Here is a 27,165-nt window from a genome sequence, read left to right as displayed (position 1 = left end):
ACATCTGCAGCTGAGTTGGTTTGCAGGACAGAGGGATTACACACGTTGCTGGAGACGATACAAAGACTTTAACAGGTAGAAGCATTTGCTTTTTTTTTTTTCTTTTTTTTTTTATAAGAAAATAAGCTGTCAGATATGTTGGAGACTGATACAGGTTGTGCAGTGTTCATTTTTTGTGTTTTTTTATATTTCTATGTGAGGTACCTTGGATATTGGGACAGTATAACGGTACCAACTGGTAGATGTTCAAAGGAAAAAGTGCTCAATCAACTCATACTTGTTCTGAAGTTTAATTCATTTCCAAAAACAAATAGGGACGGATGTAAGTGAGTTAAAACTGTTTGTTCTCAATATTATTCTAAAGTGACAGAATAATCGTAGATTTATTGGTTGCCAACAGTAAAATCACACGTCAGTACTGAAGCTAATAGTCAACGGACCAATCAGTGTTTCTTTAGACTTAAATGTTTTCTTTTAAAGTGCTAACATACATCTCTCAGTTACAGGATATGCTAAATAAAAGGTAATTAAAGTTGCGTTTAATTGACCATTTTTTTTAAAAGACAGGAGCTCCTCAGAGTGACTGGAGATCAAGGTTAGCAGGTTCCACTGTAAAATCACAGGTTATCAGTGGGTCATGTAGACTAACCTAAGTTGAATAAGGCTACTTATATCCTCATATGTCAGCATATTTTAGAGAAAGGACTCATTTCTAATGAGAAACGCACTGAATTAAGCGCAACTCTGCATCTCCGCTAATCTTTTTAGCTTATTGTTTTGGTTTAACGTCACATTTACTATATAGTTCACAGTCAGAAGTCCCACCAAACCAACACGCCACCTGTCACATGCAGCTGTTTTCAGCAAACAACGGATAAATGTAAAATACTCTGCGTGCCCAGCGGCTAACTACAAAAGTTAGCGATTATCTCGTGAAGAATATTTTACGTTCTGCTGTTAAAGAGTTTAGATGATGTTTGCACGAGTAGATCATCGAAACAGAGCTTAAAGAGCAAATACTGGACTTGAATTTGTTTGTTTTTCTTTAAGTAGCCATAAATGAATGTTTCTTTTAAACAATCAAGGTTCAATTAAGTAGAGTTTTTATTTCTGGCGGGTCACTTTATCCTACCAGACTTTTTTTTTTTTTTTTGAATTGTTAACCCAAACTTCTTCCTGCAATCAGTTTCACATCGTTCCTCGTCAGCAGCAGCAGCAGCCATGGTGGACGCAGCGGCAGCAGAGCAGTTCCTGGATGCCAACCCGCAGTTCGCCAAGCAGTACTACGACATCAACTTCCGGCCGAAGGTCATCTCCAACCTGCTGGACAACAACCGCAAGACGGCGCTGGACATCAGCAAGTTCCACGACCTGACGATGGTGGACGAGAGCGAGATCCTGTTCGACCTGGTGCGGGACATCCAGGACAACCTGCAGATGGAGAAGTCCGTCTTCAACCTCATGAAACACCTCAGCTTCATGATGAAGGCCGACTGCATGAGCCTCTTCATGTACCGGCAGAGGAACGGTGTGGCTGAGCTGGCAACCAGGTCAATATCTGTCATTTTCTTTTTAATTTCAGGTATTGACTTGCTTCTTGTTATTGGGGACTCCCTCTCTTAGGTAGAGGTGTTTTCTTATTTGTTACTGACCTTTTGTGTTTTTTCCAATCCAGCGGGGTTTTTCTCTTTTCAATTTGTTTTAAACGAGCTTAAACCTGGAAACATTTTTCATGGGTTTAATTTTGTTACCTTTATCCATTCAGCTCGAAAGCCACCACATCCTTCCAGTCTATTTGCACTCTTTTACCATCAGACTGCTTATTAATTCTATTTGCATTTTCTCTGCCTCGTCATTAATCGTCTAGATTCCTGCCACCTTGCCAGCGTGGGGCACTTTGGTTATAGAATATTTTCAGGCAAATCTTGAGGGAATCATTTCGAATGAACGCACACGGCTTCACATTCAGACAGATCCAGACAATCACAATCGGGAGGTTTAATTAAATTGGCTTTAGCTCCTCATTCCTTATCTTTATGTTGACGCAGTTACATATTTCCATGCCGTGTAGCCGCACGGTGCTACTGTCGGTAGCGATTTTCAGTGAATTATGGTTGCATTTTAGTTTTAAATTGAATTACAGTTTTGGTATCTTGATCTTTATTTACAGGTTATTTAATGTGCACAAAGATGCAGCGTTCGACGACTGCCTGGTGCAACCCGACAGTGAAATCGTGTACCCGTTGGATATGGGCATCGTGGGCCACGTGGCCACCAGCAAGAAGATGGCCAACGTTCCTAACGTGTCAGAGGTAGCAAACATAGTAGACAGTGTATTTTAGAATATTGCTTTTTAGGACACGCATGTCTTTTTTTATCTGGTTGCAATTTTGCTGTATATGGCAAGCATACATTTTAACCTGACAGGGCCTCCGATGAGACTACATCTCCGGTATCTTATTATTGATTTACAAAAAATATAAATATGCACGGGCATTGATCAAAATCTTCATTTCATGTAACAAAAAAACAAAACAACAAAAAAAAGAAGAAAAGAAACAAAAAAAAAAGATTCTTTTATTCCTGTTTTTTGTCTAGAGGAAAACGTGTTGCTCCGTTTCTGCCTGACCACCAGAGGGCGCCACGACACCACAGTGTCCTCCGCCACTAATTCCCTCGACCCAAAACCGGCTCAATCTCATTATAGCCAATGCCTTTGACATTTGAAAATAGACGACAAGCTTATTCTCATGTACGCATCATGCTACTGCAGGTCCACTACCTTCCACCTCCACATGCAGCCCCCCCACCCCCCACCCCCCTACCCCTTCATCTCCCCCCACCTCCCCTGCGCCAACTGTTATTGTGACATTTACACTTAATAAGGCAGGAGCCCACTCCACATAACTGACGGGTTACAAGCACTCCTCCTCGGTATCAGTTCAATCACAACCTTTCACGGGAGATTAGAAAGCTCAGCTGCTGATGTACGAACAAAACAGAGCCGGGTTGATTGTTCCCCTTTGTTTTTTTTGTTTGTTTGTTTTATCTCTGCCGGCCTGCCGCGCCTTCATCTTGAGCCACGGTGGAACAAACATTGTGCCGTTCAGAAAAAAAAAAAACCTTCAGCCTTCACAAACAACATGAAAGCATGGTGGGAAATGTGGCGACTGGAACACTCAAAGCCTCCAAACTTTCAGTTTCCCCCAGAGGCAGCAAAGGAGCAGCTAACGTTTCCATATAATTGGCTCGGCTTTAATGATGCTAATGCACAGAGGAAGGCCTTATTGTGATGCAGAGACTGGGAGTCTCTCTGCACGCTGTTTCCATCCCAGTACAATCTACTGCAGGCCTGTCAGCCAATCAGGCGTCTTGTACAGTCGGTAGAAGTTTATAAGGGAATTATACATTTACCAACAGCTGGCCTCGATTCTCCCTCGACATCCATCTCCCTCAAAGTGAATTTCAAAGTAACATAATTTACAGCGTTGCACTGGCTGTTATTTGAGGTGTGGTAACTCGAGGAGTGTGTGAGGAAGGCGGAGAAGGCTGCACACAAAGCGGGTTAATCTGTCCTGAATTAGAGCGATCCCAGATTACTCCCAGAGGTCACACAGGCCCTGAGCCTTTTTCACCCACTCAGCACTACAACACACCTTTAATCTATTCCGTTACGCTTTATTGTTCTGCTTACATCATTGCTTCCTGAAGCAGAAAACTTAATATGTCCGAAATATTGGCTAAATTAGCTGAGGAAGAAATTCCTGTATTGATGTGCGTGTCCAAAAAATGTATACTTTTAAACAGGAGCTGTAAAGTTTCAGTATTCAATATACATCTGATTTTTCTTCCGACATGTTCACTTAACTTTTTTTTTTTTTTCCAGCAAAACCCACCTGAAAGCGATAAATAAGAAAGTAGTCCATAAATGAAAATGTGAATTGTTTATATAGATTTTTGTACCAAAACATAACTCGTGAACAGATTATGCTTCGTAAGTAAACAGCTTCTGGGCAGAGGTTAAGGCAAAAATTTCCGCCGAGTTTAACAATCAGCCAGAGGACTTCTCTGGGCTTTAAGCGGGTCAAAAGTCGCCCAATAACAAGCTGTCAAACTGCCCAGATCTTTGGAATAGGTTCTTTTATAAGCTGCGTCAGGCTGCAGTTCGAAGCAGCTGCAGTAAGGTGCTGATCCAGGATCGCCCTCGCAGTGATTTTTTTTTTTTTTTTTCCCACACTATTACCACACCTCTAGATCTACATCTCTGATGTAGAGAGGACAAGTACAACTTAAGACATTAATAAATGCAAGTAAGGACATTCCAGTTTTGCTGATCAAATGACGATACTGGGAGATAAGAAGAATACCGGGATCTTTGCTTCATAGAATAACGTGTTGTTCTTCTTACTCTGCTACGTATACACAAAGGCTACGACACCAAGGAACTCCGTTTTTCTTGTAGATCCAGGATATGCATCTGCAGCTGAGTATGTTTCGACAGCGGTGCTGAGGTGTCGGAGGAGACGGAGGCTGAAAGTTGTAGATGATGTAAAAGTTTGGATTTTGAGGAGTTTTATTCCGAATCAGAAGGAATAGTAGAGAAGTAGTAATTTCTCCCTCATGCTTCTCTTCTGTGTAAAATCAAGCCATTTTGGTTCGTGAACGGCTGTTATGAAGCCTCGGTTCAGATTTTGGTCGTCGCCTTCTTGCCAGTTCAGACTGTTTTGAAGCAGGAAATGACCATATTTGGACGAGCTTGGGGTGGAGCGAGTGGTGGATCTGACTGATCTGATTGGAAAAACGAGGCTATTACGTCCCGCCCATTGATAGCGGAAACCTGACTGCACCACAGGCCTGTCAATCAAACAGACACGCCCACCAAAAACGTGTTAAAAAAAAGTTATTTTCCAATTAATGATGAGATTATTTTCAGATTGACATCCAGAAAACTAATAATAAGGAGTGAGTTTAGCTAGCAGAACCAAAATAACGCGTGGAAAAACTTTATTGACTGAGAATTTTATGAGAAGTTAAATGGGAGTCTGTGGAGGGTTTTTGGAGCCCACCTCTAGTGGCACTCGGTGGTATTGCAGCTGAAGACACTTCCGCATCGGCCTTATTTTTCAGACCCTAAAGCTACGTCCACTTTTATATTCAGTCTGTGGTGTAAATATCCAAATGATGTTCCTTTCCCAAGCTGCCCTGACTCATTGAGTCCTTACCAGCACCTTTGCTGGTGTGATTTTTGTTTCTTAACTTTACCAGACAAGAAAGAAAGATCCAAACAAAGACTACAGACTGTGTCATTCCCAGCTTTTTGTTCTGGACTTGGCAGTTAATGAGCTGCTCGCCCTCCCTTACACCCCCAGAGGACCACAGTTGATAACCTCTGCTGTACAGGAGGAGGAGAAGGTGGAGTGCAGCAGACACAGCATTGAGTTTGTTGTATAATGGAAAGCCTTCGCTCGCAGCACTTGCGGATAAGAGCGGTGTTTTCATCAGGGCCAAGTCCGGAAGGTCTGAAGAGTATAGTGATTAAATACAATAAAATGCTCTTTCTTTATTTTTCCTAGGAGCCTCATTTCAGTAACTTCGTTGACGAGCTGACCGAGTATGAGACCAAGAACCTCCTCGCCATCCCCATCATGAACGGTAAAGACATGGTGGCTGTCATGATGGCCATCAACAAGCTGGAGGGGTCGTGCTTCACTGCCAAGGATGAAGAGGTAACAGAATACTATCCGTCTGTCTGTACGCTTGGTTGCTCATGTAGTGCTACCTACATGAATGCAATGCCATTAGTTTGGACCAAAGTTGTATGTCCGACTGAAGATGCTCAACCACAATCAAACCACAAGAACCTTCTTCGCAGTGTGTGAAACAAGTAAAACAAAAAATGGATTCAAAACTTGGCAATAAAAGACATGTCCCGAGGCTTCTTCTTAAAAATGCCCTCAGAGGTGGAGTCTCTCAGATCTTTAGGCGGACTGTCCCAGAGGCAGTTATCTTCTCCGCAGCATACAATCCAAATACCACGAAAAAGTAAAGCTCACCTCTTCTCGTTTCAGTGTCTCGGACCAACATAACTTGTGGCAACTGCTTTAACATTTGGTGTGTTCCTCTATTCCTGCAGCGCAACACTTTTAACCTGTACATATATATGTATATATATATATATATATATGTTGCTGCATTGGCAGAATTACTACGCACTTCTCAAACTTATCCATAATTGGTACACTGTAAGAAGTTAGATTTTTAACCTGACATTGAATATCTGTCATCTGAAGTTTAACACCGACACTGATTAAAAAAAATTAATGGCATGAAAATATACAACAACATAAATGTCGATAAGGATCATCATCATCAGGCTTTGGCTGATATAACCGTGATGTGCTGAAAAGGTAATGACATGTATTTTTAATTTTTATTTCAGATCCTAAATAAATTCCTGAACTTCGGTAACCTGTTGCTGAGAGTTTTCCACCTGAGCTACCTGCACAACTGTGAGACCAGGAGGGGACAGGTGAGCACGGATCAGTTTTCTTTTAGCATCGCGGTAGTGTCGCAGATAACGAGCCTCGGATCTTTTATTTTACCAGATTTCTCGATTCAGCCCAGGAAGCTTAAACTGTAACTACTCGACTCTACTCTGTCGTTCAGGTGCTGCTGTGGTCGGCCAGCAAGGTGTTCGAGGAGCTGACGGACATCGAGAGGCAGTTCCACAAGGCCTTGTACACAGTCCGAGCTTTCCTCAACTGTGACCGTTACTCTGTGGGTCTGCTGGACATGACCAAGACCAAGGTGGGTTAACGTGGTTTTCACAAAACAGTCCGTATGACTGAGAAACAGCAAAAAAACAAACACAAAAAAAAAAACATGTAGTGTTTAATTTGAGTCTGAAGAAGCTTTATAGGACTGCAAGTTTCATAAAAACCCTAAAAACAAGACACAGAAAAATCAAACTTTTGCTTCTAACAATATACTTGTATAAATTTTGAGCTGTCTGCATTCATTGCTAATTTCTTATGCAGTGTTGTTTTTGTACTTCTGGATGTGATCCATGTCTGCCTGATCTTCTGGGAAGAGATATTTTCAGAGACTCCTTTGGGGTTTCTTCGTCTAATCTACTTGATTTCTCATCCCTTCTGCCGGTTAAAGACATTTTTTTTAAAAGCACCTCCTGATCAGTATCTTAGTGCCCCCCATGTATTCGTGAATTCCAACAACATTGTCATAAATACTACTTATTGGCTGTGGCTGTCACCTAATTACAAGCAGCTGCCAGTTGCTTCCGAAACACCTGCTATCGGAGAACAAGCACATGTTGTCTGCCTGACACAGATGGCTGTCTGGTAACAATACTCGGTTTCATGAATAACGCACGTAAGAGTAAACAAAACTAGTCGCTCAGCTTTGAGGGGAAACTTGTCGCTTTTCTGAAGACGGCATGAAAAAAATTAATTAAAAAAATGGCACACTTCCAGGAGGCTGCTGGAATTAGCATCAAACCTACAATATACATTAAGTGCATGTAAATAATGAAACAGAAGGAGCAGGTCGATGCTAAATCTTCTGGTTTTGTCTTTGTGTGTGTGTGTGTGTGTGTGTGTGTGTGTGTGTGTGTGTGTGTGTAGGAGTTCTTCGACTTGTGGCCCGTTCTGATGGGAGAAGTTCCACCCTACGACGGACCCAAAACTCCCGATGGCAGAGTGAGGAAATATTAATCAGGACTGCTGCTACAGACACAGTTACTGTCATCGTTATCATAATGTGGTGGTGCTGCAATCTTCACCGTCTTCATCTAAGAACGGATAAATCATCAGTAACACGCTCAAACTGTACAATGCGAATAAATATTGCAGTTTTATCAGCAGGTGGAATATTTTTCACAGTTTCACTCCACCACTGAGTAAAACCTTCAACTGGAGTTCAGATTCTTCTTCTTTTTTTTTCTTCTGTCAAACCTCTTTATAATTTAGAGGCTCCCATAACCAGAGATCTTCTGTAAGTGACCTGAGTTTGGGACCACTGAAGGGCAAAAACAGATTTTCACTCTGAATTTTTTATGTTTTTTTTTTTGTCTTCTCAAGGAAATTATCTTCTACAAAGGGATTGATTATATCCTCCACGGCAAAGAGGACATTAAAGTCGTACCGTAAGTCACACAAAAATGGTAGTTTAAAGATTACCCCCCGTGGAGCCTTTGACCACGAGTACTATTCCACTTGGTTTTTTTTTTATCTAGCAGCAGTAATGTGCTGAGAAAGTAAAGCAATGCACCCTCAGAGGCAGAGAAGAAGAATCCTGCAAGCGAGTAAACAATGCAGGTTAACTTGGAATAAATACAAAAAATGGGCTTTTTAAATGTTTTATAAATTAGCAATGCATTCAACATACCTTCAGGGATACACACAGGGCGTTCGGAGAGTGGTTATTAACGGTAATAAGGGACACACAGCTATTTAGGAAGCAACTAAGCCAAACATGATCTATATTTGACCTAATAAAAGGGTAAAATATAGATTCAGAGGCCAGGCATTGGCCTTCCAGCTTCATTTATGTATTTTCTATTCACCATGTACAAGGCTGTGACTTTCTAATCTCGGCTTTTCTTTGTAATTATCCAACATTGGTTGCCCTTGTGAAACATTAATAATCACCGTCCAAACATTTCACTGCAGAATCATCTCACCTGTGTAAATGTAAAGTTGTACATTATGTTAACACCGGATAGGGAGGTAACTTACATGGTTGTTTTGTGTGTACCCATCTTCCATCCTGTCACGTGTTCCTCCCCCAGGAGTCCTCCACCGGATCACTGGGCCCTGGTCAGCGGGTTACCCACCTACGTAGCAGAGACCGGGCTGGTCAGTACCTGTTTGCCTTTAAAGCTCAACATTATCTTCCTTTCGTCCTTTATTTGAAACAAGTTTCACAAGGCTACTTAAAGGAAGCAGAATATTTTTGCAATCCGAGTCGTGAATTCTGCATTTTTAAGTGCATCTCACTCAATAATATAATGTTTAGAAATATCGATCTGATTGGAAACTCTTAGATACTACGTCCCGCCCACCGATAACAGTAACCTGACTGCACCACATGCCTGTCAATCAAACAGACACGCCCCCACCCAAAAAAACAGGTCTTTTTGAAGCTTATTCTCAAATGAATGAGGGATTATTTTCAGATGGACCTCCAGAAAACTAATAAGTTAACAACACCGAGATAACTCGTGGAAAAAATGTATTGACTTTGAATTTGATGAGAGAAGTTGAATGGGAGTCTATGGAGGCTTTTTGGAGCCGATCTCTAGTGGCACTCGGTGGTATTGCAGCTTCAGGCACTTGCGCATCCGCCTCATTTTTCAGAGCTGGAAGCTACGAACACTTTTATATTCAGTCTGTGGTTGGGAATCATACCTGAGCTCCACAACTTTACACCCCAGCATGGTGTTAAAAAAAAAGTCATGAATAGGCATCAAAACTGAGCACCTTTAAGCCTCAGCAGCATATTTCATCATTCTTCTTCCTTAGTTTTGAGACTTGCTTGACGTTTTTGTCTCCCAGATTTCTTTTTTTCTTTTGTTATTGTGAGGAAATTGAACTCTCCGAGGCCTTAAATCAGCCCAGATGAGGGCAAAGACTATAATCAGATTTAAATTTGAGGCATCGAACAGTTTAATTTACATTCTAAACTTCCCGTGACTTCGGACAGTTTGTCAGGTCACACGGACACACGGTGACCGGTGAAGGTATCGAACATCATGTGACCTTTCTGCTCGGCCACCCTCGAGGCCAAACTGTGCATGAATTAATCAACAAATGAATAATGAATGAGTGGTCCAGTGAGCAGGCTGAATAAAAATGGTGTGAGCTCTGTTCAACACGGACGGAGGTTACACGTACAGTACATGCAGTCTGACAATAAGGAAGATGACTGACAGAACTTTCAGCAGGTTTACAGCATCAAACGCCTGCGATAGCATATTAGCGTTATCACCGATAGCCGCAACCTGACTGCACCACAGGCCTGTCAATCAAACAGACACGCCCCCAAAAACATCTCTTTGAAGCTGAATTTGTTGAGAAGTTGAATGAGAGTCTATGGAGGTTTTTTGGAGCCGACCTCTAGTGGCACTCGGTGGTATTGCAGCTTGAAGGCACTTCCGCATCGGCCTCGTTTTTCAAAGCCAGAAGCTACAAACACTTTTATACACATTCTGTGGCGCCAACGGGTCGTTTAGAGACATCACTGTGCTCTTAAACATCTGCAGTTTAAAGCAGCTTTTTTAGCAGCCAATTAGAAACATTATTTTAGCAGCTTATCTGCTAAAATCTTTGGTGTATTTAGTTAACGGACATTGGGTGACAAAATTAAGATTCTGTTTTTTGTATTTGATCATTGCAGTCATATCCGTTGCTTTGTGAAGGCTCATTTTTCAAATGACTAAGTTTGGCTGGAATCGACCAAAAACTCCTCACTGACTTTTAAGAGAACAACTTTTGCGTCTTGTCCACTTAACGCCGACGTCCTTTTAAAAAAAAAAAAAAAAACCTTTCTATTTCAAAGTGTCTTCGTCGGACGCTGCAGGTGGTCAGAGGAGCAGAACACCATTAGGCCTTATTACACAGTTGTCAGTGTGCACACCGTTGTGGAAATGAAAAGTGCTCAGCCACACGCTGCCATGATATATAATTGTAACTTCTACAGACATTGTAATTAATCACAGTGTGCTTTTCCCAAACCGCTGAGCCTGCTGTCGCTCGTCCGTCTATCCCTCCTCCTCCGTCTGTCCTCCTCCTGTCCCGTCCTTTTCATCCTCTTGGCCGCTTGTCATTTTTCAAGTCTACATCATCGCTCCTCCCTCATATTTTCCTCTTCTGCATCGTGTGCAAGGTGAAAACTTCATTTCATCACGCGGCCACGATTTCATAAATTGAGAGAAAAGAGACGACAGACTGACACTAATGGCTTTAGATACCAGAGGAAGGTGGGAGGTTTGGGGGGGCGAATGGATTCACTGTGGGGCGATGAAACTTTGTCAGCTCAAGACAATTACATATGAACATATGTGCCGTTTCAGCCAGAAAGCTGAAGGCGAAAGGAGCTTTGAGAACATAGTTGTCCTCCTCTTACCGTCCTTCTCTCTGCTTCAAATTTATTTCTGTCACGTCCACTTTTTACAGATTATTACTGGGGGTTCATTTTGGTTTTCAGACATTTATAAACATGCAAACCCCCCCCCCTCCTCACTTGTAAAAGTTCTCATCAGATCTCGTCAACTTCTTGATGCTTATTTTTCCCCTTTTTCCACAGATTTGTAACATCATGAATGCAGCTGAGGATGAAACCTTCCAGTTCCAGGTAAGATGGAAGTCATGGAATATCAGGGAATTTTGTTTGCGAGTTTAAATTTAAGTTGCCATTCATCAAAATGTAATATTTTCCACACACATAGCTGCAACGTTAGTTAGCTGGTATGTTAATGTGTAGAATAAGTTGTCAAATCAAAAAATGTAGCTTATTAGGTTGCGAGCTAATTATCGTTCTTGGTAGATAAATTCTTTCCCTCTGCAGCCAGTATTTAAACACGTATTTAATTTCTTTCAATACCGGATCAATCGGAGGGGCGTGTTTCAGCTTGTTTTAAACAGTAATGTGTCTGTTTCTTGTCGGACAGCGAAACCGCGGCATGTTTTTGAACATGAAATTTGACCTTGATTGTATATGCAGGAAAATGGAGGGGGAAAAAAAACGTACTAATTGTCAGCGGTAAGATAATGACATGCAAATATTTACATATATTCATCGGTCAGACAGTTTGTCTAAATTGAAGCACACGTGGTCATTTTTTTGCAGGAATGAATTCAGCGAACTCGTAGCTTCGTGTACGTCGACGTCCGGTCGTCGCTCGAGGGCTTCTGCGAGAGAAGTGGGCAGTTTGTGCTCATTATCTTTAATCACATTTTATTTTATTTTATGCAAAGTAATAGATGACATTAGCATTTGTGCTGTCAGATTACAGTAATTGCGACGTGTGAGCCTTCTTTTCACCGAGCCGAGAGTGCACAGGAAATAGGAAATAATGTAGGAAAAAAATTAACTCTGCGATATAACGGCCTCTCGTGTGCCATAACACACCTCCGGAGACCAATCATGGACAAATGAATAAATGATATGTCCCATATTCTAGTTTAAATGATTTTCCTGGAAGCCATAAAGCTCCCATTGTCTTTTTCCTTATCGTGGTCGTATTGTGATCCCGTGATAGCCTTCGTCGTCCCCCCGGCTCACACATCCATCGTGCTTCCGGTGCTGCTGACGACGAAGGACAAGTTTTATTCTCTTCACGCGGTTTGATCTGCTTCTGTTTGGTCCGAGAGTTATTTTGCGACGCGTTGGAAGTTTACCTCTGAAACCCAACGTCTGCTTCTGTCTGTCGGTTCCCCACTTTTCCCCGAGAAGCCTTTGAATCTCATGCAGTGTTGGTGGCGAAGAGGATTGTTGCAGTAAGATACTCTGAGGAAGAGCTTGAGGTCATAAACCCGTTGATATGTTTCCTTCTTCATCCTCAGTCTGTAGAAAGAAGTCTGTATTTTCCCCTCTTTTCTTTTTTTTATGATGTATATCTTTAAGTATGACATCGGTGCAACATGGTGTCTCTTAAAAAGGGTCTTTTTCTGTTTTTTGCACGCCTGATTTGTTTCTGTTTGTTTTCAGTCCCTTTATATCTTTGTGTTTTTTGTTGTTGAAGATTTTAGATCACTAAAACTTGACACGGTGTTAGCGAGACGTCTTTCAGTAAGAAGCACAGAGTCCAATACTTCTGTCAACATACCACGTCTTTTGTTTCCTTTATTTTGTTCTCTTACACTCTTGAAGCTAATTTAAGCACATCCTGTTCCCCTTTTTTATTTTTATTTTTTTCCTTTTTGAAACATTTTCTCTCTCCGTGATGAAGCTGAAGAGCAGCAGCAGCTTTCTGTACATCCATTTTAAAAAGTGAGACGACTGCAGCTGCTGCAGTGAGTTCAGATTTCAGGTGGAGTGAGCAGGTGAATTATTGATCGCTTTCACATCTCTGAATGTAGAAGCTCACATTCCTGTAACAGTGAAAATGATATAAAAAAGAAAAAAAAGAAAAGGGATCTTTATCGTCAACGTTTCATCTCAAAGCAACCGGACAGATGAGGCCTGTTGTCGCTGATCATCGTGTGTTGTGCGTACAGAAAGAGCCGCTGGACGAGTCCGGCTGGACCATTAAGAACGTCCTGTCTTTGCCAATCGTCAACAAGAAGGAAGAGATAGTGGGCGTGGCCACTTTCTATAACAGGAAGGACGGGAAACCCTTTGATGAACAGGACGAAACCCTGATGGAGGTACGGGCTCTGTGTGTGTGTGTGTGTGTGTGTGTGTGTGTGTGTGTGTGTGTCAGCACTGAGTCATTGGTTTATAAATACACTACAGGCTATTCGGAGCGTCTGCATTATTTATCAGCCAGCCTGCAGGCTTTTTTTTTTTTTTTTTTACTTTACTGATGTTTGTCTGCCTGCCTCACTGACCAGAAGTCAGTCAAGACACAAAACATGAGCAGTTCGATCCTCAGCTGGTCTCTCACATCAAAGACAATTCAAGAATGAACCATCATTCGTTTGTTTTTCATCAATTTGATATGTCTAAAAAGGGCTTTCTGATTAAATGTTCCTGAAGTAAGTTTGTATTTTTAAGATTTAACAAATAGTGTAACTTTTTGCCGAAAGAAACTACTGGTGTAAAATCAATATATTTACCAGGTACAGTTTAGCGATACTTGAACTTTTACAGATGAAGCAAATGTGTACAGTTTCTCTGGTGTATTGCAAAGGGAGATTTCGCCACTAAATCGAATTTAAACTTTTACATGAAAAAAATTTATGATGTAAAGTTTCACCTCAATGTTGCAAATATAAAAATGGTCAGCAAAAGGTCAATAATAGTTTTGATATTTTCTTTGTGATGGATTTGCTGAAGTCAAGATTTTGAACTTGAAGTGATGTCACCTGGTTTTGGACTAAAAGCTTTTTCAACTTTGAATGACACCAGTATGACGGGATTATAACTCTCTCTGATTTTTCTCTTTCTCTTTCTCTCTCTCTCTCACACACACACACACACACACACACACACACACACACACACACACCTGTGGGTAGTCCCTGACCCAGTTCCTGGGCTGGTCGGTCCTGAACACGGACACCTACGACAAGATGAACAAGCTGGAGAACAGGAAGGACATCTTCCAGGACATGGTGATGTACCACATCAAGTGTCGCAAGGACGAAATCCAGAACGTTCTGGTGAGTTAGTTGTTCACAAAAAACATCGAGTGAAAGGATAAAGAACATTTTTTAATTGAAATGTCAATGACTTTTTATATGGTATATATATTATATCATAAAATGCTCCAAACATTTTCAAGGATTTTAGTTTTTTTTCCACATAACTTGAGGCATTGAAATATTTCTGAAAGGGACACAATTTATTTATTTGATTTGATTTATTTGTCTTCTTGAATGTCTATACAAGTTTAAAACTGGCTTTAATACCAACATCAGGCATGTATCATATTCAACATGAATAAAAGTCATAAATATTGTGGGATGTTACGCTAAAAGAGCTGTGTTTGGTTTGAAGCCGGGAACTTGTACTGAAGTTACTACTCTCTAGATTTGTTCATTGGAAAATAATTTCAGTTTTATAATTAAAATGTTGCCAAAGTAACATCTTGAATGGAACATTTTTGACAGGTTTTTGTTTATTTGGGATCTCGAAGTGTTTTGTTGAAATTCAATAAAAAAAAAACAAAAAAACATTCAATGCTCCAAGGATGAGATGAAACCTTGCAGAATTATCACCTTCATCTTTTTGGGATATTTTGTGCGAAAACAGAACAAAAGCAGTCAGTTTGCAACCAGAGGGTTGATGTGGAAGATAAAAGCAGGAGGTGAGCATCATCTATAAGCTGAAATAAGCTGTCAGATTTTCCATGAGGTGATTTGTCAGCGGACAGTGAGAGAACAAAAGCAGCGAGAGATGACCTGCTGTGACCTCAGATCAGGAGGCGCTTGATTGATGCTAAACCGTTTTCATCCAAGGTGAGTGCTGATGATGTGTGTTTCTTCCAGAACACCAGAGAGAGGTGGGGGAAGGAGCCGGACCAGTGCGAGGAGGACGAGCTTCAGGAGATTCTGGTAAAACGACAAAAACACCCAGCTTCCTGCTCGTAGAAACGCGAAAAACGTGAAATGAGAACAAATTTCTTGAAATCCCAAAACTCTCTTTTCACACATTTCTACTCTGAAACATGATTCTGCAAAGGAGGAAAGTTAGTTATGAATTTCTGCATGTTGTCTTATTTTTTTTCTATTTGAATTCCTGTCATAATAATACAAATGGCAAGATTCACCCAGAGATCCACATCGAGCTAAATTGATTGCATAAAACCTGTTTTTATGATCTGATATATCCGCGTCCATTTTCATCAACAGTCCGAGGTGTTGCCGGACACGAAGAAGTCAGAGATCTTGGAGTTTCACTTCTACGACTTTTGGCACACTGAGCTGGAGCTGGTGAAGTGCGGCGTCAAGATGTACTACGAACTGAAAGTGGTGGATAAGTTTCACATTCCCAGAGAGGTCAGTGCTCGTGTTTTTTTATTTTATGAATTTAAATTAGTTGGGCAGCACGGTGTTCAGATATTTCTCACATTTGTAAGATGAACTTCCAAGACAGACTTCTTTCAAAGGCTGCAAAGTCAAAATAATTAAATGAATGATTTAAGTCGGAAGCTCGGTGTTTGAATAAAATCAGTTTTAATGCATGAAATTATCACATCTTATGAAAAACGCATGCAACGTAACATAAAATAATCAAACTATTCCTTCTTATGTCCAATAAAGAAGCTAAAATTAATTATTTTTTATTGTTAATAACAAGCTTCCTGCGAATCATTAATCTGGATGAGAACTTAAAGAATGAGGAGAGATCATGTCACAATATGATAAAAATAAATTCATATTAAAAAAATAATCAGTGGGAGTGAATGAAAAGTGTTGGTGTGGCGTTGGCTGATTAAGCTGAACACGCAGTGAACACGTCGTTGCCAGTCAGCAGGATTTGAGAAAAATGCAACTCCTGTTTTTTTTTAGCTGCTGCCGTATACATAAATACATAACAATGGTACAATACTACATAATAATTACATATCTCTTTACTTTGGCCTTTAATCGAGCTACTCCTGAAGCACAAGCCTACACTTTGCATGAACTGCACTTTTAAAAATGCTCTGTTCTATATTTTAACTCGATTCTTTGTTTTGTCTTGTGTTTAATTTACGCATTTGATTTCTTTTCTGTTTTTCAATGTTCTTTTATATCTTTGTTTTATCTGAATGTCATTTTCCTGTCGTAAAGCACTTAAATAGATGCTTCTTTTTCTTTTATTAAGTTATTATTATTAACTCAGCATTGGTTGTTATTGTGTGTGTGTGTGTGTGTGTGTGTGTGTGTGTGTGTGTGTGTGTGTGTGTGTGTGTGTTCTCTCTCTCTCTCTCTCCTGCAGGTCTTGGTGAGGTTCATTTACTCCCTCAGTAAAGGCTACAGGAAGATCACCTACCATAACTGGAGACACGGATTCAACGTTGGACAAACCATGTTCACCCTGCTGATGGTAACTGACACACACACACACACACACACACACACACACACACACACACACACACACACACACACAGATAAACTGACTCCCTCATCAATCCCTCTCCTCCTCCTCTCTCCATCACACCCACGCTTTCATCACTCTCATGCGAACCGTTCCTCCTCGTTTCTCTGATTCAAGGTGATAAACGTCCTCTCTCTCTCTCTCTCTCTCTCTCTCTCTCTCTTCCCCTTTTTTTTTTATTCTCCTCCCTCCTCCTCCTCCTCCTCCTCCTCCCACTCCCCCTCCTCCCTCCCGTATCAACATCTGGAGTGTACTGTACAGGTGATCATGCGTGTCGCGGTGGTGTTTGTTGTTTAAGCGCTGAAAATAACGGAGTGTTTCTGAGTCAGTGTTGCCTGAGCTGGTCATTAATAAGAAAACCAGCGAGCGTCGTTGTTGTTTGTGTTGCCGTGAAACCCCGATCCAGCTTTATTTTCTGTGCTGCTTTTATATATATATATATATATATATATATATATATATATATATATATATATATATATGTGTTTCCTCAGACAGGTGATCTGAAGCGTTACTACACCGACCTGGAGTGTATGGCCATGGTGACCGCCGGCCTCTGTCATGATATCGACCACAGAGGAACCAACAACCTCTACCAGTTGAAGTGAGAGCCGCAGGGGGGGAGGGAGGGAGGTGGGGGAGGTGGAAGCCTAATATTGATTGTTGTTGTTTGGGGGGAAATAACTTTATAAATAACTCTGAAATCTTGACCTTCGCAGAGAACGAGTGATTTCAGTTCCATATACAGAAAAAAACAAAACAAAACCTCATCTTGACTTCACAGCAGGTGTTAACTTATGCATTTGTTTGTTTTGTATTTACACTTTTATTGATATTTATTCATGGTGGTTGTTTAAGGGGTGTAGTCTTAAATATTTATCGATAAAATACGCCCCTAGAATTCATTGGCCTGCAAATATATAGCATCAGTGTGAAGCTCTAATCGGAAGTTGTTTTTTTTTTTTATCGTGGAAGGATGTGAAAGTGTTTCTGCTACAGGTGGGCGGGGCATACTGTCCTCGTGTTCCAAATATGGGCACTTCCTGCTCCAAACCGCTCCGAAATAGCAAGATGGCGCCGACCAAAATCTGAATCTTCATAACGGCCGTTCACAAAACCAACAGGTGACGTCACCGCTGGTTGAAACAAAGACGCATGCAACCATCTGGTAGTTGTTCAAATGTTAATTTGAGACCCAATCACTAGATGCTGTAAATATACCGAACAAAATAAAAAACTAAATCTCGAAGTCTGAAGTCCAATTAAACTATCGACTGAATATAAAACTGATACGAAGTCGTATCAATCAAGTTGGAAAACGATGGTGATTTATTACGGTTCCATTCATTACTTTGAGCTGCTGTGACCTCATTTTCTTAACGAACATCAGCGACATTCATTGAAACTTTGGAAACATCAGACTGTTGTCTGATTGTCGGACCGTTCAATCAACTCAAAAGTGACAGCCGTCACTCCTCTCGTGTGCGGACGAGCTGACCTCAGCTTCTTTAGGTGAAGCCGACGTCACACACACACACACACACACACACACACACACACACACACACACACACACTCTCGAGAACATCAATGAGTTGATATTGACCAGATCCACCTCCAGCTGTGTCGCTCCACCTGCTGATGGATGAGCTAATGAGAGCCGCCATTAGCCGTGGACACAGCAGGCCAGGCCCACCCTGTGTTTTACATGCATGATTTATCACAGTGGAACCTCCCATCATGCTGCGTGTGTGTGTGTCTGTACATATATGTGTGTGTGTGTGTGTGTGTGTGTGTGTGTGTGTGTGTGTGTGTGTGTGTGTGTGTGTGTGTTTCCGTTTCCAGGTCTGCTAATCCTCTGGCGAAGCTTCACGGCTCCTCCATCTTGGAAAGACACCATCTGGACACTGGCAAGACTTTACTGAGAGATGAGGTGTGCTGCAGTGCACACAAACACAAACACAAACACACACACATGCACACACACACACACACACACACACACACACACAAACACAAACACACACACATGCACACACACACACACTGAGTACATACATGCATACTTGGTTGGGTGCACCTGATGCAAAGCCTCAAACAAAGCCTTATTTGAGTGTCTGTCAGTCCGTATGTGTCGTAAAGATCAGAAAGAAGTGGATTAAAGGTCCAATTTCAAACACCAGAACCTCCTCCGCCTCTTCATTCTCCCTGTTTGAACTTTTGTTTTTGTCCTTCCTCTTTGTTGCTTCTAGACGTTGAACATTTATCAGAATCTGAACCGCCGCCAGCACGACCTCGTCATCCACCTCATGGACATCGCCATCATCGCCACCGACCTGGCTCTCTACTTCAAGTCAGTAACGACAGCACGAATACGGAGCAGCGCTTTGATGCAACATCTCCTGAATGAATTTTATATATATATATATATATATATATATATATATATATAGGCATCCAAATTCTCATTGACTGTCCTGTTCACAGCATTAAATTATTATTTCCTGTTTTTTTTATAAACTTATAAGCTTGTTTTTTAACACAAGGGACATAAGGCAGTTTATTCTCATTGTAAAAAAATGCAACGAAATGAAGTTGGCAACTCATCAGTTCAGCAGCAATGAACAAGGTAAAAGATATTAAATAAAACAACTAAGATAAAACAAGACATCACCATGGCATGAACAATACACGTAGAAACAAGTGTAATAAATAGATAAAAGCTGCAAGGCAAATGTTAAATTATATTATTATTATTATATATTAAATTGAGTAAAAGCAACTCACTCAATATCTGTGCAGAGAGGAACAATCCTTTGCTTCGTCTCTGCTTTTATAATCAGGGAATTAATCGAGTCTTTCCGGCCACCGAACAACAAATTCCAGGTTTTACAGTACGATCGTGTTTCTGTGCAGGAAGAGGACGATGTTCCAGAAGATCGTGGACCAGTCCAAGACCTACGAGAACTGGAACGACTGGACCAAGTACATGATGCTGGAGACCACGCGCAAAGAGATTGTCATGTAGGCACGCACACACACACACACACACACACACACACACACACACACACACACACACACAAACAAATGCAGGTTCCAGCAGGTTTACTGCATCCGGACACAGATCTCAGTCCTGCTGCTGTGTCTTCCAGGGCCATGATGATGACCGCCTGTGACCTGTCGGCCATCGCCAAACCGTGGGAGATCCAGAGCAAGGTTGGTGATGGTCATAGTAAAAAAAAAAAGAAGTGTGACTGACATCCAGCCGTCGGCGGTAATAAGACACTCGTGACGCGGGCTCTGGGAGAAGAAGCTCTCCGGGACAAGAAGCTCTCCGGGACAAGAAGCTCTCCGAGAGAAGAAGCTCTCCGGGACAAGAAGCTCTCCGGGAGAAGAAGCTCTCCGGGAGTAGAAGCTCTCCGGGACAAGAAGCTCTCCGAGAGAAGAAGCTCTCCGGGACAAGAAGCTCTCCGGGACAAGAAGCTCTCCGGGACAAGAAGCTCTCCGGGAGAAGAAGCTCTCCGGGAGAAGAAGCTCTCCGGGACAAGAAGCTCTCCGGGACAAGAAGCTCTCCGGGACAAGAAGCTCTCCGAGAAGCCGGAGCCGGTGATAAATCAGACAGAGAATGACATTTTGTCAGCACTGCCATTTTTCTCAGCGGCATTCAGCAGCGCTTTCCTGACGGTGTCATGCATCAAAAGGCGACCTGCTGCTTTTCATTCCCCTCATCACCGCCTGGCCGCCGCGAGAGTTTGTATTTCAGTAAAGTATGTAATATACGACATTGCCGTCGGAGCCCCGTAACACGCCGGCGTATCAGCGTGAACAGCGAGCGTATCTGAGGCTGTTAGACAGCCGGTGCCGCGGCCTCGTTTCTTACCTTTATTTGTCTGCAATTGACTGTGAACATATGCTGCTTCTCAGCAACACCTGCTTCATATTCTCAGACACGCATAAAGCTGAGGACTAATAGCCGGTGCGTCAACATTGCAGCCACAATAAAAAGTGACTGGAGTTATAAGGTGGTGATGGTGGAGGAGGTGGTGGTGGTGGGGGGGGGGGGGCAGGTAGTCGATTCTCTGCCGGTGAAGCATCTGCTGACAGTATTCAAAAGTAAAGATGATAATCTGCACAAGTTTATTGAACCACCTTCTCCGGAGGACTTTCCAAAATAAAGCTGATCTGGGAGATAATTAAGATGAAAAGCAGCTGGAAAAGGACACAAAGCACACTTTGTTTTTGTCTTCGTGTCCTCCGGCTCTTTGTGTGAGTTAGAAAGTGTTCAAATTAGATAATAAACCCCCCCAAAAAAGTTTGCTTGTTTGCCTGAACTGGTCCTTAAACTTATTTAAACTCTTACTCAAACTGTAATAAGGCGTCACAAGTAGACATAGTTTCCAATCTGCAGGGTCACAAGTTAAAAAAGGTTCGAGAAAATTACGAGATATTTTAAAAACCCAAACAACGGCGCCTAATCCAAAAGTATCATTAATGGTTTTTGATTCATTTAGTTGACTCTTCATTTTCAAAGTGAAGAAACAGCCTTACTTTTATTTACAATATCAATACTTTACAACACTTTTTTCCCCCCGTCAAAGCTTTTGGATCCAAAAAAAACCTTCTGCACATCTCTCGTGGTTTTGGTTTTTTAACGATTGTCCGTAAAGCTTTCTACGTTTCTCTACTTTGTGTTCGTGAAGAGATCGATTTCTGTATTTAGTTTTCCAATTTTGAGTTCAGAAGCATGTTTGTGTACTGCTAGAAGTGTTGTGGGAGCAGCAGCACAAGTACAAATGTTTTGGTGGCAACATCATCAGGCCGATTTCATATAGAAAGATGGTGCATCTCTTTTTTTATTTTATTTTACAGCTTTCAGGTGTTTAAATGGGTTCTTCTCAGTTAATTTGGGGATTTTGAGCCTTTTTCCTCACAGACGGAAGCTCCCATCATCTACTACAGCTGTATGTCAGAGGTGCACGACATCAGACTGTAATTCAGCCGCTGACTCGCGACTACATTGTGAGCAAAAATGCAAACTGACACCGATCGTGGTCAAACTTTAAATTACCACCGTGTCACATGATGTTCTCACAAACTTCAGTGGATTAAAAAAAAAGAACGTTTCTTCTTCGCCTCCCGCACGACACAGCTGCAGCCAATTAGGATATCCCACTTTATTTATTTTTCTTCTGGTTTAATCTCACCCCTGCGAGCTCCACTGTACATCACACACACACACACACACACACACACACACACACACACACACACACACACACACACACACACACTCACTTTCACACATTCAGTGTATTTATCTGCTGACCTCCTGCGAGTTGTGCTCCATAATAGTTCGATGACTAACTCTTTCCTTCATAGATGAACCCCCCCTCCCCTCCCCTCCACCCCCCCTCCACCCCTCCAGGATATAGTTGTCACATATTATAGTTTGCAAACCTCCAAACTCCAGATTTGGTGATGCTCACAAGCAAAATGTACAAAACAATTGAATTAAACCAGACTGAATCTCTGTTAGCGTGAAAATTATGTCAGTTATGGCTCTTTTCTTTGATTTTAGGTTGATAAAACTGTCACGTTCCTACATAAACATAAACAATCTTCTTTAAGAACAGATAAACTCGCTCAGACTGATGATGGACGACAGCTCGGTTACCGAGAGACAAAAGCTTGAGCTGCTCGGCTCTTAATAAGATAATCGGCCGACATTTTTACTGCTGATATGCTATACCTTTCACTGCTTCCCACGCGCAGGCAGAATATCCTTCTGCAGGCTCCACCGTCCTCGTGGCGATTGCCCCCCCCCTCCCCCATCCACCCACCGCCCCCATCCCCTCCCCCCAAAACTGGCTCGATGACTCAGTCTGATCTAAAAGAAGGTTTTTCTATACTGAATAGAGAATTTACATATTATTCATCAGATCTCCCGTTGCTCCCTTTTATTTATAAGACAAAAACGGGCTTTTCATCTCATCGGGACACGAAAGCCTTCAAAGTGCCTCGTGATCGGCGAATAAGACTCTCGTTTTATTGGACAATGTGAACGCTTTACAGGATGATTTTTAACAAGATGTTACAGAAGGCTTTTTACTGTTTGTCAAAATACTCCTTAAAATCAACTCCATGGAAATCATACAGAAGACATTTTATTACTACCCGCGTGAAAAAAAAACCTAATCCGATGGGATGTTAAATCCACATTTAAAACACTGGAATCCAAAAGCTGGTCCAACAGTTTGTTTGTTCCAATTCAGGATTAACAGACCGATGAATGGAGGATTTATTTTTTTCTAAACATGAAAGAAAGTATCAAAAACATAAAGACAAAATAAATACAGTACCCAGCAAGGCATTTGGCCACGCCCACTCACGACACCAATAAGGGAGACATGCACCACCAACTTTCATGAGTTTTGGAGTATCATGAAGCCGCCAAAAATACAGTTGTTTACTGAGAATAATAATAACTAATAATATTAAACCAATCAAATGACATAACAGGTGGAATTAAAGGTCCATTTTTTTTTCCATTTTAAAGATCCATTTTCATTTTCTCTTTGTTCTTAAATGTGAATATTTGCTGCATTTGACGTGACACAACTTTAATTCCTCCCTCTAGGTGGCGCTTTCTGTAGCTGCAGAGTTCTGGGAGCAGGGAGACCTGGAGAGGACCGTCCTGGAGCAAAATCCCATCGTAAGCATGGGGGGGAGGGGAGAAAAGTCTGGACGGGAGGCTGGAAAACTTTTATTTCTCACTTTTGACCTCAATATTATTGCTCATTTCCAAAAGCTTGATGCTGTTATGGTCCCCTATTAACCTGATGCTTATGAATAAAACAAGAAATACAATAGGGTCAAATAAACTTTAATCCAAAACATTAGCTTCACAAATAGAAGTCTGATATTTGAAATTGTACACTATTAAATCTAAATATAAGATGCAGAAAAGTGCAATAAGGTAATTATAATGCTGTTTTGTTTTCCGAGTTCTCTTTGAGATACTTTTCCACATTCGCAAAATTTCAGCAGTAAAACTAATAGTTACATGCAAATTTGAAACAACCTTAATACACGAGAAGGCAGGTTTTGACCTTGATTTTATTTTTTATTTTTTTTTCTTGTTTGACGGCTCAAAAAAACTTCTAAGTGGACTTTTGACCTTTTTAGATTATTTTGTCGCAAAAACACTTTAAGAGTCTGCAGAGGACCGAAAATAATGTTCACCTTAAACTTCAACATCATAATGTTTTCTGAGGTTTAGTGATGAAATCTGTCTTCCTTAAATGAGCCGGTACGATTAGATGCGTTTCCACGACTATAATCTGGAAAAAAGTGAACATTATCCAATCGGTTGAAATGATTATGCAAATCTAAACTCCTGCTTAAGCTGCTACATCAATCTTTTCAATTAATTTGGATTTTAAAATGTAATTTTGTCTTCCTGTGTTTAATTCTTTTTCACCTACATCCATTGAGGGTTTTCTTCTTTTCCAAAAGCTGAAGTTAGAGTTGGAGGAGAAAGAGAGGATTTGGTGGGTGGACAGGAATCATAGGAATTAGGGGCAGGACGAGTGTCCTTCTGGGGGGCACCAATTTAGGACGGAGAGCGGGAAGGACGGGGATGAGAGACGAGACACACACAAAAAAAAAAATACATTTTCATAACGCAGTTGGGAGACGAAATGAAAAGAGCGATTTAGCTTCCCTGTGGCGACCGTGTCGAGCGGCGCTGGAGCCATTATGTGGAGCAGCGATACAGAGAGAGCGGTCGCCGCGGCCCCGAACCCGGCCGACCGTCCCCTCTGCTCGCTCCGCTTCGTTCCCTCTCGTGTCCTTGAGGACGCTCGGAAGAGCGAGAAGCACCGTCCTACACACTCTCACCTCTCGCTGCTCTGAATTTAATAGCATGTGTGTGTGTGTCAGCAGGAGAGAAACTTTTCATTTTGATCCGTTTGTGTTGGGTTTTTTTTTTCCCAGCAGTGGGTTGCATGACTCACTCTGGTCTGGCAGGACTTTTGCAGAGGCTGAGACACTTGAGCAGTTTTATCAGGAGATGTAGGTGGGCAATTTCACCGGCAATTACAGCCAGCGGGGAAACTGTTTCGCTGGGTTTTTATTGTCCACTAACACAAACATCTGTTTGGGAAAGGAATTCAGTGTCAAGCGGAGCTCGAATGTGGCTGCTAATGTGAAACTAATTACTATAAACTAGTTCCAATACAGGGTGGAAAGTTTTTGTACTTTTTATTTCAAAGGAGGTCTCTCACTCTTTGCCGCTTTTAGAAAACGGTTTGGCTTTCAAGCTTCTGATTGGATGCTTCAAACCATTTAATTTCCTTCGGGTCAAAAAGGTTAGTGAGGATGGAGAACTCTTGTTCTTTTTGATTGTGCTGTAAGTTTACTAAAAAAAATGCCTAAATCAGGGAAGATACTTTCAAACAGGTGCTGAGTCAGCTTCAGAGCAGCATCCCTGGAACTGGCAGAGCTTTGACTGCCTTGCTTTTACAATTTCAGTTTTCCCTTCAGGTTGTCTTCTTGAATTTCTGCCCACAAGCAAGAAACCATCTGAGAGTTTAATCAGGCTGGTTAACTGGATTTTTAATCAATTCCTCTGTTGCCCAAAACACAAATTCAGTATAATAAAAAAAAATAAAAAAAATCGGCAGCCTTAAAACACGAAATCAAAATGCGTTTCAATGTCCAGAAGAGTGTTTTGACCCACTTCTCCCGTCTCTTCCTTTCAGCCCATGATGGACAGAAACAAATCCGAAGAGCTGCCGAAGCTGCAGTGCGGTTTCATCGACTTCGTCTGCGCGTTCGTGTACAAGGTCAGACATCAACACCACTCAAAACGCCCACGAGGGATTCCCTTTCATTGACCAGAAGGCCTGATGCGATCTGATTTGGTGTCGACCCCCCCCCCCCCCCCCCGCTTCCCCTCCCGACCCCCCAACAGGAGTTCAGCCGCTTCCACGTGGAGATCACCCCGATGCTGGACCGCCTGCTGAACAACAGGAAGGAGTGGAACGCCCTGAAGGAGGAGCACGACGCCAAAGTGGGCGCCCTCGACGCCGCCAAGAAAGCCAAGGAGGAGGCGGCCCAGAACGCCACGGCGGCCAAACAAGGTAGGAGGCCGTCGAGTCCCGCGAACACAAACACGACTTCACTTCTCGTTTTCGTGCGGGACGTGAAGGCAGAATGAGCCCGAACAGCTGGTGTCTCTCAAATTAGAGACAAACTGGTTTAGAAATTAAAAACATATTCATATTCTCTTTCTTTATGGTTTTGCTTTGAATTAAAAAAATAACTTCTTTCCTTTCTTCTTTCTTTTTTTCCCTTTTCCCTCCTTCCTTCCTTCCTTCCTTCCTTCCTTCCTTCCTTCCTTCCTTCCCTCCTGCAGCGAATGCAGCCCAGTCACAGTCAAAGACGTGCGTTCTCAGCTAGAGATGCTTCCCACTTTTCTTTCTACCCGAGTTCGGTCTACGACTGGATTTTTACCATCTTTGGTGTGAATTTTTGAAATCCTACGTGAAAAGTCCAGTTTGCCGAGAGGTCATTTCTCGCTTTAAATACTCATCTGCTGCAGCTGCAATTATTTAAAATGAACTTCTTCGACTTTGATCAACTTTCTCCTGTTCTGTTTTCCTGCTGCGCTGCTTCTTCCTTTGACATCGTGTTTCTCGTTAGCCGGACTTCACGACTTTTGGAGAATCGCCAACATTTAGGATTTGTCAGATGAGTCGGTTACCAACGCAGACAGAGACTCGTTTGTTTGAAAAATCTAAGACAGAAAAGCGTGAAAGAGGCCTTTTCAATACACCAACAAATCAATACATTACAATGGAAGCCTCTGAAAATGGATTATAATGCGGTTTTGGCATTACCTGAAACCAGGCCGGGTTCAGCTGTTCCTTTAGGACCATAAATAATAACATCCCGAGTCCGTGAATCAAATGTCAACAGTTGTTTTGTATTATTTACACGTCTCGTGACATTTGCCGTGCTGACAACTTTGTCCCGCTCGTTTGTCTACATGCCGTCCAACAGTCAGAATTATTAACACGTACAAAGTTTGTATTTCATAATGAAGAAATGAGAAATTTGCTTTTAAGTCCCTTTGCAGAGTTTAGTAAAGATTCATCGCTGTTTTCATACCGACAAACCGAGATGTGTTTGGTCTTGTTAAGTGTGCTGTCGTGTCCGTGGCTTCGTTTTTAGCTGTTACCTTCAGTGAAAAATACACCGTCTTTATGGTAGTTTTCAGATGTCCTCATTCATTTTCTGCAGAGTTTTATTCTTCTGTATGGAGAACAATGTTTGTGTATTTCAGCATTAAACTCTCGTGTTTGTGGATTTTTGATTAAAGCGTTTCTACGG

At 41.7% G+C, this 27,165-nt stretch overlaps 1 protein-coding gene across 1 annotated transcript; it reads left to right on the top strand.

Annotated features, from left to right (window-relative positions):
- On the top strand, positions 1–27,165 carry pde6a (phosphodiesterase 6A, cGMP-specific, rod, alpha). The gene is made up of 24 exons (XM_069169444.1): positions 1–75; positions 1,211–1,550; positions 2,171–2,312; positions 5,574–5,726; positions 6,440–6,529; positions 6,667–6,807; positions 7,641–7,715; positions 8,097–8,161; positions 8,807–8,873; positions 11,323–11,370; positions 13,236–13,385; positions 14,199–14,342; positions 15,171–15,236; positions 15,534–15,680; positions 16,606–16,713; positions 17,262–17,371; positions 18,613–18,700; positions 19,020–19,120; positions 19,684–19,791; positions 19,923–19,986; positions 23,408–23,482; positions 25,533–25,616; positions 25,745–25,913; positions 26,189–27,165. The coding sequence occupies exons 2-24, from the start codon at positions 1,222–1,224 to the stop codon at positions 26,230–26,232; spliced, it is 2,568 nt and encodes an 855-aa protein (XP_069025545.1). The 5' UTR covers positions 1–75; positions 1,211–1,221; the 3' UTR covers positions 26,233–27,165.

Source organism: Embiotoca jacksoni, unplaced genomic scaffold (assembly GCF_022577435.1).
Source record: "Embiotoca jacksoni isolate LCO1_2020_lvr unplaced genomic scaffold, fEmbJac1.0.p SCAF_45, whole genome shotgun sequence".
Lineage (NCBI taxonomy): Eukaryota > Metazoa > Chordata > Actinopteri > Embiotocidae > Embiotoca > Embiotoca jacksoni.
This window is presented reverse-complemented; position numbering and strand designations above follow the sequence as displayed.